General features: G+C 36.7%; 3 protein-coding genes across 3 annotated transcripts; 1 reads left to right on the top strand and 2 right to left on the bottom strand.

Annotated features, from left to right (window-relative positions):
* The first annotated feature begins 2,739 nt into the window (after positions 1–2,739).
* Positions 2,740–4,930, top strand: LOC9307196 (probable pectinesterase/pectinesterase inhibitor 46). The gene is made up of 2 exons (XM_021020289.1): positions 2,740–3,962; positions 4,091–4,930. Exons 1-2 carry the CDS (start codon positions 2,927–2,929, stop codon positions 4,768–4,770), a joined length of 1,716 nt encoding a protein of 571 aa, XP_020875948.1. The 5' UTR covers positions 2,740–2,926; the 3' UTR covers positions 4,771–4,930.
* A 92-nt stretch (positions 4,931–5,022) lies between these two features.
* On the bottom strand, positions 5,023–8,051 carry LOC9307197 (probable pectinesterase/pectinesterase inhibitor 47). Its single transcript, XM_002873132.2, has 4 exons — positions 7,072–8,051; positions 6,104–6,461; positions 5,805–5,996; positions 5,023–5,720 (listed from the first exon to the last, which is right to left on the bottom strand). The coding sequence occupies exons 1-4, from the start codon at positions 7,861–7,863 to the stop codon at positions 5,212–5,214; spliced, it is 1,851 nt and encodes a 616-aa protein (XP_002873178.1). The 5' UTR covers positions 7,864–8,051; the 3' UTR covers positions 5,023–5,211.
* Positions 8,052–9,166: 1,115 nt separating this feature from the next.
* On the bottom strand, positions 9,167–12,180 carry LOC9309247 (type I inositol polyphosphate 5-phosphatase 10). The gene is made up of 8 exons (XM_002873133.2): positions 11,629–12,180; positions 11,430–11,517; positions 11,167–11,271; positions 10,508–11,090; positions 10,231–10,424; positions 9,939–10,047; positions 9,684–9,835; positions 9,167–9,595 (listed from the first exon to the last, which is right to left on the bottom strand). Exons 1-8 carry the CDS (start codon positions 11,654–11,656, stop codon positions 9,445–9,447), a joined length of 1,410 nt encoding a protein of 469 aa, XP_002873179.1. The 5' UTR covers positions 11,657–12,180; the 3' UTR covers positions 9,167–9,444.
* Between the last annotated feature and the right edge of the window lie 37 nt (positions 12,181–12,217).

The raw sequence follows: 12,217 nt of genomic DNA on the forward strand, positions 1-12,217 counted from the left end.
ATGTACACAAGAAAGTATCTGACGGTAAATGCTTGACGTCCACAAATGCAAATTGGCATGGTAGATGTAAGTGAATGGTAATTGTGTGGATTTTGCTCTAGTCTTCGATGATTTAGTAAATGCTCTAGTTGATGAGACAAAAGTATAAATTAGTATGACAAGAGAGACATTGTTTGTTGGAGTGTATTTAGAAAAAAAAATTCAAATAACAATGGATTTATCTCTAGTAGGAGCGTCTTAGAATATATTACCGCCATCGCCAATATTAGTTTATTATTTTATTAATAAATTTATCTTAATAAATTTAACTCATCGACAAAGATGTTTGTTCACTATTACACGTGTACGTACATAATTTTTTTTTTGAAAAATATGAAGAACTAATACTCTTTGACCATATATTTTTTTAGTTATTATATATGCATGTATTTATTTTATTGAGATATACAAATAAGTAACAAAATGACTTGATTTTGAAGTCAAATCATATAATTTTTAATTTTTTTGTAGAGGGTGGTTAGAGATTTATTACAAGTCAGCGTGTACCTGGCGGAGAAAACATTTCTTATTTGGGTGACATTGCACCAACCGTGACTCCAACCCGTAAGTGTCGACATAGTTTGCACTTTGTACCAATGTACGTACACTAGAGAATGTGTACAAGATAAATGATGCGAAGGTGATTTTGTTACGTACACGGATACCAATATTAATGGTAGAGACGAAGTTAATGGTAGAGACAAAGTGACTGGGGATGATGTTCTAGAGTGTGGTATTGGAGGTTCAGCAAGTGGGGTAGTACATGATAATCGGCTAGTAACCGCATCTGAGGCTTACATAGTGTATAATGGGTTTTCTTCATTACATGGTTGTGAGGCGAAGATTCTCGATAATCATGCTGCTCCGGTATTCGATGATTTACCCAGTTTTTGAGCCGATGAGACACAAGTTGAACTGAGTACGACAAGTGTTACTTTGTATGTGGGGAGTGTTTTTATGAACATGCAAGTCATACAACAAACAATGGCTTATCTTGCAATCAAAGTTTGCTTTTGCTACAAGGTAATGGCAAAGATTACATCACAATAAGTTGACTCATCTTGTTGTTGAAAAATATGGGATAGGACATGTCGGGAATGCTGGTGACACTCAACTTACTGTGGGGCTAACATGAAAATTCAATTGATTATTAGAAATGTGTATGTATACTAATTAACATGTACGTAATTGAAAAAGCATCGATCATTTTGGAGAGATGGTGATATTCAACCATTTGTAGTCATAATCATGAGGTAAAACATGATTTTTAGAAGAATGTACGTACATTACTAATTATGTACACAAGGAAGTATCTGACAATGAATGTTTGATATACACAAATGCAAATTGGCATGGTACATGTCGCCAATAATAGTTTATTATTGTATCAATACATTTATCTTAACAAATTTAACTCACCAACAAAGATGTACGTACATAATATTTTCATAAATATGAGGAACAAATATTCTTTGACCATATATTTTTACTTAATTATTATATATGCATGAATTTTATTGAGATAGACGAAAGTAAGAAAATAGCTTAATTTTGGAGTCAAAAGAGGGTGGTTAGATATATAATTATTACAACCACTTTAATATTGTATCATATACGTTCCACTAAATATGTTCGTGTACGTACACCGTAAATTATATATACGTACACATAAGAAATTAGATGAAGGGTAAAACTGTAATTTTCCTGTCGTCTTCAACCTGAGTATTCTCTTCTGCAACCCTAATTTTGCGGCCGTCTTTAGCAGTTATCTCATAATTTTGTTTTCCTTAAGTTTTGAATGCTTTCTACATATGAATCTAGTAAACGTTAGCATATTTTAAATTTGAAAAACTAAAGTGTTTGAATCTCAAGAAATTTCTTGTATTTTGTTCATCGCCGGAAATATGAAATTTGTTTCTACTTACTCGACTCAAAAACTCTCAATCGAAGATGAATGCGAGATTGTTCAGATTTTAAGAAAACTATTATCACAAAGATTTTTGAAGTTGAAAAAATTGATTTTCGATTTGTTTTTCTGCTTCTTCTTCTGTTTTTTTCATTTTTTTATACATAATAAGATAAAAAAAAAAAATAGGAGAAGTCCAAACATAACTGAACGAGAACTGTTTATGGTTTGGGGGTATTTTGGTCAGAAAAAACCTAAATTGCTAAATGGTGAGAACCAATTCCCACTTTGCCAAACGGTGAGAGAGAAACTCAATTTCTTACTAAACGTGAAAATAACTTATAAATTTATCATTTTGTTTGACGAGTATATGTGTAAAAAATAAAATAATCTAATGGGAATCTTACACGCCAAATTGTAAGATTTTTTTTTTTAAAAAAGGAAGACAATTTCTATATTTCAACACTTCTACATTATCAATAATTTTAGAGCTTCACTGAAACTAGCAGCATTCTACAAACGAATGTCGAGATAAAGGCACAAATGAATGGCTCAGTGAGAAAATAAAAATAAAAAGAGTAACGACTACTAATATTAAATTGAATCTTATTGTTTTCAATTATAATTAATATACATATAAACATGAAAATCGATTTTAAAAGTTTACCAAAAGAAAATAAAATAAAAATGGTTTAAAAGTAAAGAAATAAAACGAGAAAGATTCTAACAGATGCACAAAAAAAAACATGAGAAGCACTCGCAATGTTCCCAGCTTAACAATCAAACGATCCATCTTAGTGCCTCCCACGCAAAATATAAATGTGCCGCGTAAAATCAAACTTCATTATTATCTCGAATAAAAAATATAAATGGACGACTATTATATATACTCTCTGTCTCTACAAGAGTAAACAAATAACTCAAAAACATTTAATTACACAATATCACATACGAGAGGCCAGGTAGGAGGAAATTACCAAAATGTCCTCCTATGGCAGACTTGACGAGCATGAGCAATCGAAACTTGAGGCAAGTCGGAAGACAAAGAAGAGAATCGCCATTATCGCTATATCTTCCATCGTTCTCGTCTGCATTGTCGTCGGAGCCATCGTTGGAACCACAGCTTACGATAACGGCAAGAAATCGCCAACGGAGAGTAACGGAGAGCCAATCTCCGTCTCGGTGAAAGCCGTGTGCGACGTGACATTGCACAAAGACAAATGTTTTGAGACCATTGGAACGGCTCCAAACGCGAGCCAACTAAACCCGGAGGAGCTTTTCAAGTACGCAGTCAAAATCACCATCACGGAGCTCTCGAAAGTTCTCGACGGATTCTCCAACGGCGAACACATGGATAACGCCACGTCAGCAGCAATGGGGGCTTGCGTGGAGCTTATTGGACTAGCCGTTGACCAACTCAACGAGACGATGACGTCAATGAAAGACAAAACGACGTCGCCCTTGAAGAGCGTCGACGATCTCAGGACGTGGCTTAGCTCCGTGGAAACGTACCAAGAAACATGTATGGACGCATTAGTGGAAGCGAACAAACCAGGTTTGACAACTTTCGGTGAAAACCATTTGAAAAACTCGACGGAGATGACTAGCAATGCGTTAGCGATCATAACGTGGCTAGGGAAAATAGCTGACACCGTTAAGTTTAGACGACGTCGGTTGATGGCTACCGGTGACGCCAAAGTCGTTGTAGCTGACTTGCCGATGATGGAAGGTCGGAGACTTTTGGAGAGTGGTGATTTAAGGAAGAAAGCGACCATCGTGGTGGCCAAAGACGGGTCAGGGAAGTATAGGACGATAGGTGAGGCTTTAGCGGAAGTGGAGGAGAAGAATGAGAAACCTACGATTATTTATGTGAAGAAAGGAGTTTATTTGGAGAATGTTAGGGTTGAGAAGAAGAAATGGAATGTTGTGATGGTTGGAGATGGACAGAGTAAGACTATCGTCTCTGCTGGACTCAACTTCATCGATGGAACACCCACGTTCGAAACCGCCACATTTGGTAAGTACATATGTACAAGTGATTTTTTTGTTCTAACGAAAAGTTTTTGTGTTTGCGTAACATCCTAAAATACTAGTATATTTTTCAAAAGATAGAAAGTTGATTTTTTTTTTCTTGTAATATTTTAGCTGTGTTTGGAAAGGGGTTCATGGCTAGGGACATGGGCTTCATTAATACAGCTGGTCCAACCAAGCATCAAGCCGTAGCTCTAATGGTAAGCGCAGACTTGTCTGTGTTCTACAAGTGCACTATGGATGCTTTCCAAGACACGATGTACGCTCATGCCCAACGTCAGTTTTACCGTGATTGTGTTATCCTCGGAACCGTTGATTTTATATTTGGAAACGCTGCGGTTGTATTCCAAAATTGTGAGATCTTGCCTCGTCGTCCTATGGAAGGCCAGCAGAATACAATAACCGCTCAGGGCCGGAAAGATCCGAACCAAAACACAGGAATCTCTATCCACAATTGTACTATCAAGCCTTTGGATAACCTAACCGATATCCAAACGTTCCTAGGCCGGCCTTGGAAGGACTTCTCCACAACGGTGATCATGAAGTCGTACATGGACAAATTTATCAACCCGAAAGGGTGGTTACCGTGGACAGGATATGCCGCACCATACACCATCTTTTACGCCGAATACTTAAATTCCGGGCCAGGAGCCTCGACCAAGAACCGGGTTAAGTGGAAAGGGTTGAAGACGTCTTTAACAAATAAGGAAGCAAATAAGTTTACGGTGAAACCTTTTATAGACGGCAATAACTGGTTGCCGGCAACCAAAGTTCCGTTCAAATCTGATTTTTGATATTATTTGCCGGAAAAAGGCTGGTCTGAAAATTGATGGCTAGCTAGTCGTTCTTTAATTTGGTTTCTAACGAACATACAATATTTCCTTAAAAAAATTTTTTACCTTGTATTGTTTATTTTCCAAAAGTTTCCGAATTTGTATCTATTCATATAATTTCATTTTCTTTACGAAAATCATATAATGTTCTATGCCTCAACTGATAAAATAAAGTTCCTTGTTTTTCCTTTTTTTCTAAACAAAAATGAAAGCTGATATCAAAATAGTTTTTTCATTGAAATCAAAGAAATTATACTCCCTACTAATACATGAACCGTTAATCATTTATTATAGTAAGTAACTAGTACCAAAATTCAGATTTCGAATAACAAAAATGAATAAAATTTTTATTGCATTTAAATGAGGCAAGACCAAGTATCTATATAATATTTTAAGAAATTTTCATTCGGTGTGAAGCAAACCGCCGTAGAAGGGAATGTCGGTCTGAGGCAACCAAGTGTCTCCCAAAGTGAAGTTATATACGGTGAAGTTCATGGCTTCTGCCAAGTTCAATAGGCTATATCCTGACCATTGGACCCTTTTACTTGTGTCAGCCCCCGGTCCAAAGTTGTCATATTCACCATAGGAGATCGTGTCTAGCCCGGTTGTCCCATTCCACTCTAGCCACCCAACGGGTTGGACAACATCGCTGATGTATGATTGTATGTAGACCGTCCTCGAGTAAGGCTTCCATGGTCGCCCAAGGAATGTCATGGTCGAGTTGGGGTCAGCCGCGAGGTCCGGGGCAGCTCCTATAGTACAATTAATGATGGAGATTCCAGTTTTCTGGTTTGGATCGGTTCTTCCATGGGCTGTCACTGCATTCTTCTGATTTGCCATCGGTTTTCGGGCATATATGTTGCAATTTTGAAAGATTGCAGCCGCATTTCCGAATATAAAATCTATGGTCCCTGTAGCAAAATAATATATTAAAAATTCAGAAAAAGTATTTTTAAAGTTGATGTTTATAGCTGAAGATAAATGATATATCCTACCATATATATCACATTCACGATAGAACTGTCTTAAAGAATGAACGTAAAGAGTATCTTGATAGCCTTCAAAACTACATCGATAAAATGTTGACCCATCCGCATTGTTTCTTACGGCCACGGCTTGGTGTTTCTCTGGTCCAGCTGTGTTTCGGAATGTTACATCAACTGCAACAAATCGGTCTCCGACCACCGCTACAAATGCGATCAAAAGTTATTATATAGTCTAGATTCTAAGAAAATATTTAGGAGTTATTTCAGATAAAAATAAATTGTAAAGAAGAAAATATGAAAATATTTACCAAAGGTTGAAGAATTATAAGTCGTCCAACCATCAATAAAACTGTGGTTTCCAGAAATGATAGTTTTATTGATCCCATCTCCAATAAGCATGATGTTCCTTTTTTTATTTGAAATAACAACATATTCTTCGTAAAGACCTGCCCTTGCATAGATTACGAAGTAGCCTTGCTCCGGGAATGTGTTGTTAGGTGCGGCAGCGACGGCCTCAGTTATGGTAGAGAAGTTATCGGTTTCATATGGACCGACGGTTACTGCTTCCCTTACGAGGATCGAGCCACCGCTCGTCTCTCCTAGCTCACCTAAATTTCTGTCAGCTTTCCGACAATCCTTGCTCTTGTCGCATGTTTTGCGTAAAACCTACAAATTAGTTAGTTACTTTATCATTAGTTTTAAATGCTTGTGATAATTGTAATCTGTGCACATTTTCGTACACATTAACTATCATGTTCATAAATCATACTTCTAAAAGTGATGTACATTAGGGAATACATGTGAGAGTATTGATTGGTCCGGAAGAAATCATGTGGACCCATGTGATTTTATTCGTTATTTAGTTCTGTTAAACTTTCATATATTAATGTTAAAAGTCAAAACTCAAACACTTTTCAATATATTCTTCGTTGACTTCTAGTATTCTAGTATGTGACTATAGGCGCCCATCTGGCCATGTGCCAATTCTTTTAGTGTAAATACGTAAACTCCCATCTTTGTAAACTGCATATGCAGATTTACGCTAAATAAAATCGAAAATCTATGAATGTTTTGGTTCAGAAGATATACTTAATTTATTTATATAACAAAAAAAACGAAAATTATGTACTAATTAGGACTTTCTTCAATATTCCTAAACATTCGGACATGATCTACTTGTCTAGGCTTTTTTTTTTCTTTAATGTCTAGTTTAAAATTAATAATTTATTTAAAAACCTACGAAGACAAAGCAAGAAATAAAGATAAACAAAATTACCTTAATCAAAGTCTCGAGAGGTTCACGAACGGGTTTGTTACCACCACCAAAGATTTTCCCCTTGGACCCTTTATACCTCTTCAGATTACGGTTAAGCGCGTGACTCACAAGCCCTAACGACACACTATAGAGGCGCGTGAGATTCCCCAACGGCGTTCCAATCGCCGTCGCAAACCCGCTCTTAGCGTCCACAAGACCGTCGAGGCACGTTTGCTGGTTAGTCACAACGCCACCGAGAAGACTCGTAACACGATCAACGAGGGCGGCCGTCATCAGCTCCGCTGCTTTCAGCTCCTCCGTAACCGTTTCGAGGTAATCAACGCTAAGCTGTGCTAGCTCGCCGCAATCAGCCACCGCACTGACCTCTTCCACCGTCGACGCACCTGGATCATCTTCCACGCGATGGGCAAAGCGGTTGATGACTTTGGAGAGGCGACGAGCTTGTTTGAGGCATTGTTTCATTGTGAACTTTCCGTAATGGTAAGGATCGGACGGTGAGGATTTAACGGCGGAAAGGATCGTGCGGCAGAGCTTCGGATAAGGAGTGGATTTACAAGCAATGTTTGGTGGTAGTGGAGAAGGCTGCGATGGAGACTGTGACGGAGGCGGTGTTGGAGGTTGTGAAGGAGGCAGCGATGGAGACTGTGACGGGGGCGACGTTGGAGGTTCTGACGGAGGCTGTGTTGGTGCAGGCCATGCCGGAGGAGGCTGTGTCGGTGAGACTAGCAAAGCCCATGAAAGAGAGAGAAGAGCCAAGAACAAGAGAGATGAAGAGAAGTGTTGAGATTGCATTTTTTTCTAAGTTTTTTTTTCTTCCTTCTTGTTATCTAAGAGCGTGTCCTAGTTCATGTATGCATGGTAGATGTATAGGTATATGCATCCACATTTATAATGCATGGCTTGCGAGAGAAAGTTATGAATAATGTAATGCATGTTGCCTTGTTAAGGAATTATTAGTCCGAAAAATATTATACACAACTTTATAGAACTATATATATATATATATATATATATATAGGGGCACACACATATATATATATATATATATATATATTATTTTATTTTGATCAAATAAATAATAGAAGATTTTAGATACTTTTCTTAATAAGTTACTGTAAGATCCAATGGTGAATGGACTGCACCTGGTCGAGTCGTACATTGACCAAAATATATGGATATTAATATATGACATAGTTCATACTTCATAGGATGGTGATTATTTAATGACTGTAGAGTCGAACCTACGTATATTGCAACTTTTAGAGTGAGTTTTTCGAAAAAATCGAGTTTTAGCCTGTTTAAAAAAAGATTGTATAAAAATATTTCATTGGTTTCTTATAGTCATACATTTTAAAATTAAGAATAGCAATAACTTAATTAGAGAATATGGTTTTCTTGATCATATACATTTTGAATGCTAAATTACTTTCAATAATACCCCCAAATTTATTATATTTTTGAATTTTGACGATCCTAATAGGTTAAAATTATGCATGGATTGGTCCATGTCCATGAAACTTAACAAAATACATATATAATAGGTTATAAATACGTGATTCTGAATAAACTAACAAAATTAAAACCAATGATAATGTCTATAATTCACAAACCGAATACGTAATGATTAATTAGAATGAAGCTAAAACGAATACATGACTACATGTCACATGTGAGATGTTGCGGAACTTCGGGGAGAAGGCAAGACCCGTTTATAAGTTTTTTGAAATCTTAAATCATCACTTTGTTTGTTACAAGTTAGGCTCCAATTAATTATACTCTTTCCTTCCGGATTAATTTTATATTTGAAATAAAAGTCAAATTACAACACTCGAAGAGATGAATTCATATATAGATATCATATCGTGATTAGATAGGTTAGATAGAACATATATTGGTCTATCGAAAGTCTTAACCGAAATTAAATTTCAAATATACGGCTATACAAACAATCATATTATGGATGTATGTATAATCATCCACAAAACCTCACTTGCTTTGAAAACCAAAAATCAAACGTTATTATTGGAAAAATTTAAATTATGTTCTCATAAGATACTATGAGAATCTTATATTTTGTAAGAAATAATTCATATATAACCAAATTACAAAATTTCTTAGTTGGCAAATTTGTCAAACAAATTAAAAGAGCTGGATACACAATCCGCAAGACTTGCCGAGTTTTTTGGTTTGGTCGGCCAATATTACTAACGAAAATGGGTCTTACTCTATGCTATATTGTTCACCTTTTTCACAACATAACGTCAAAGTAAATACTCTAGCGGGCTCCAAAGGTCAGCTAGTGGCAGTATCGTAATAAATGGAAACATTATGTCTTAATATCTACCAGGACGGTTTTCAACAGTCAAATGTAAATTATTGTCTTCTAGTTCCGGTTTTACCCTCGCAAACCTCAACGTCGACGACAAATACGGAGCAAACCGGCCGGTGATCAGAGAATCGTGACTCGCCGCGCACGTACGAGAGCTGCCGGATTCCATCCCCGTGCCAAAGAATCCTATCGCACCTGACGCAAAAAAAGAGATAAACCCCATTCAGCTTAACCGAACCAAAACCAATCAAAATCAGAAATAGAATTTTCCGGTTAACTATACCAGGCCGGAGTTCTTCTCTTGTTCTTCTTTTCTTTGGTAGTGTCTCCGGCGTAAGCATCAGAGTTATAAGAATACTTATAAGTTGGTGCAAAGAAGATTTTGCCTTCGTGCCATCCTTTGAACACTCGACCTGCGTCTCTTTCAATCTTGAGCTGTAATTCGTTTCAGAAACAATAAACCGGTTTAGCTTTCTATTTTGAGGTAAGATCACACTGAAATTTGATTTCTTGCGAGAAAAGGAACCGTTAGTGAAACCTGATCTTTGTTAAGAAGAGTGTCCCAAGCGTTTTTATCCAAGAGCGTCTTTGTTTCTGAGTAACTCAAAGCTATTCTGTAGTTCAAATCTCCTAGCCATATGACCCGACTGAGATTAAAATGCGATAAGAAAACCGGAGATTAGCCAAGGTAGAAAATATGGTGAACTTAAAGGTCTCACATTGGACATGAGATAAAGACCTAAAGAACAAAAACCAATTCATTCATGCCGGATGGTTTTGAGTTGGAAGCCTATAAATGTTATGATGATATTTGTGTTCTTAAATCTTACTCATGCTTAGTGATTCGATCAGGGACACGAGTAAAAGAAGTTCTGCAGATTCTAGGGAATGTTGTGTTCTTTAGAATCTCGATCACATCTGAGTTTCTGCGGCGTTCGTCTCCTTCTCTCTCACCAGAAGCTAGATGACTGCAGATGAAGCAGAAGCTAGTCTTGTAGAGCTGCAAACTCACAGCTATGCATCCCTATGATGAATAAGAAGAGAATATCAGAAACAGAGCTTTTTTACTTGTTATGGTTTTTAGTGTGAGTGTTAAAAGTACTGTACCTTGTTTCCTAAGCAACCCATGATTCCGCGGGTGACGCTGGAGATTCTGAGATGAGAAACGTGTTGAATAAGTTCTTTTCTCATCCACACAGTGAGGAATATTCCCACCATTTGCTTTGATGCTACTAAGCCATACTTCATCATCATCTGGTTGCTTACAAGAGAAGCAACTTTTCCTCCTCCTTCATCCTCGTCTTCATCATCATCGTCATCATCATCTTCGTCTTCTTCGTCATCAGAAATTACACCGGATTGGTTAACTAGACCTTCTGGACATCTGAAACAAGATTCTCTCCCATACTTTTTTACAATCTCTTCAGAGAAAGTGATGCAGTTACAGATCTTCAGCTTTCTCCTGCATTCTGTTCTGAAGCTCTCACTGATCTTCTTCAAAGAAGGTTTAGCAAAGAACATCGATCCAGCACCAAAAGATGGAGTTTTTGGACCAAGTCTTCCTCCAGACGATGATGATGATGATGACTTGTTCAAGGATTGATTGATCATAGCTAACCATTTCGCAGCAGGCTCGTTGTCTCCAAGAACAAGGACATTTCCAGCATTCAGTGGAACAATCTCCTGAAAACTATGAGAAAAGATTAAATCGATAACCCTCAAGACACTAATCCATGAAATACTCAAGAGATTTAGAAATTGTGTACCCTAAAACGTATATATCATATTCGCTGTGGACGTGAAGCAAAGTATCGAGATTAAGACCAGAGTGTGGAGATTTTCCTCCAACGTTCCATGTCGCCACAAAGACTCTTCATATATTCATAAAACCAAAACATTAGAAATAAAAACAGAGTATCTCTGTTTTGAGGGATAAAACAAAAAGGAGACTTTTATTACCGAACAAATCAAGAATCTATACAGAGAAAAAAAAAAACACCAACAAAGATGTATAACTATGTGTATATACCTTAAGGATTGGATTTGCTGAGTGGGCATTGAAGATCTGAGATTGCTTGAAGCTAAAAGAGATTCAATTACTATCTCGGATTGAGACCCTGCAAAAGTCAAAAACAGAACCAAAAAATAGCCAAAATATGAGACAAAGACGACAAAATTCTGAAGATAAACAGACACACACATGTAAATATATACACAGAGGGACATACTATTAAATATATAGAGTGGATCCGACATGTTTTGTTCTAAGAGTTAAAGCAACTTTCTTTAGAGGGTTCTCGTGGTATGAGGGAGAATTCAAGAGCTTTCTTCTTCAGGTTTGGTCTTCGAACACTAAAGAATTAACAAACTATAGCATAAGGAATTATTATTAATGGTCTTCACTTCGTTTTTCTGATATTTTCTATTTTTTAAAAGAAGAGATCTTTATCAGTTTAGGAAGCAAAGATAAGAAAGAATTAAAATAATTGAAAGAATATATGCTGAAAAAGTCTGAAATCAAGAACACTGTTCCCTTGCTTTGATACTTATATGCCCCTGTTGTTCCTTTGCTTTTTCATTATACAAATCTTCTTCTTCCTTTTCATCTTTTGTTTTTTCTATCGTGTGGTGTATAGATAGATAGACCTGGATTACAATATATATGAATCCTTTGACCGAACTTTGATTACTTCACTTAGAAAGTAACGTTTTTAGTGCACATATATATGCGTGTGGTATATGTAGAGCCTAGAGCAGTCCAAAAAAGAAATCAACTTTAGTTTGTGGTCTTACAATAAAGTGTATCTTTTATTCGAC

The sequence above is a fragment of the Arabidopsis lyrata genome, assembly GCF_000004255.2.
Source record: "Arabidopsis lyrata subsp. lyrata unplaced genomic scaffold ARALYscaffold_6, whole genome shotgun sequence".
NCBI classification, from domain to species: domain Eukaryota; kingdom Viridiplantae; phylum Streptophyta; class Magnoliopsida; order Brassicales; family Brassicaceae; genus Arabidopsis; species Arabidopsis lyrata.

Excerpts from the sequence above, each read along its gene's own strand:
- LOC9307196 (XM_021020289.1), top strand. The coding sequence starts at position 2,927 with ATGTCCTCCTATGGCAGACTTGACGAGCATGAGCAATCGAAACTTGAG. Across the intron at positions 3,963-4,090 it reads GTTCGAAACCGCCACATTTG|CTGTGTTTGGAAAGGGGTTC; the intron begins GTAAGTACATAT and ends GTAATATTTTAG.
- LOC9307197 (XM_002873132.2), bottom strand. The coding sequence starts at position 7,863 with ATGCAATCTCAACACTTCTCTTCATCTCTCTTGTTCTTGGCTCTTCTC. Across the intron at positions 6,462-7,071 it reads CTCTCGAGACTTTGATTAAG|GTTTTACGCAAAACATGCGA; the intron begins GTAATTTTGTTT and ends ACTAATTTGTAG. Across the intron at positions 5,997-6,103 it reads TTATAATTCTTCAACCTTTG|CGGTGGTCGGAGACCGATTT; the intron begins GTAAATATTTTC and ends TCGCATTTGTAG.
- LOC9309247 (XM_002873133.2), bottom strand. The coding sequence starts at position 11,656 with ATGTCGGATCCACTCTATATATTTAATA. Across the intron at positions 11,518-11,628 it reads TCCACTCTATATATTTAATA|GGTCTCAATCCGAGATAGTA; the intron begins GTATGTCCCTCT and ends TGACTTTTGCAG. Across the intron at positions 10,048-10,230 it reads GATCGAATCACTAAGCATGA|TCGGGTCATATGGCTAGGAG; the intron begins GTAAGATTTAAG and ends TTTTAATCTCAG.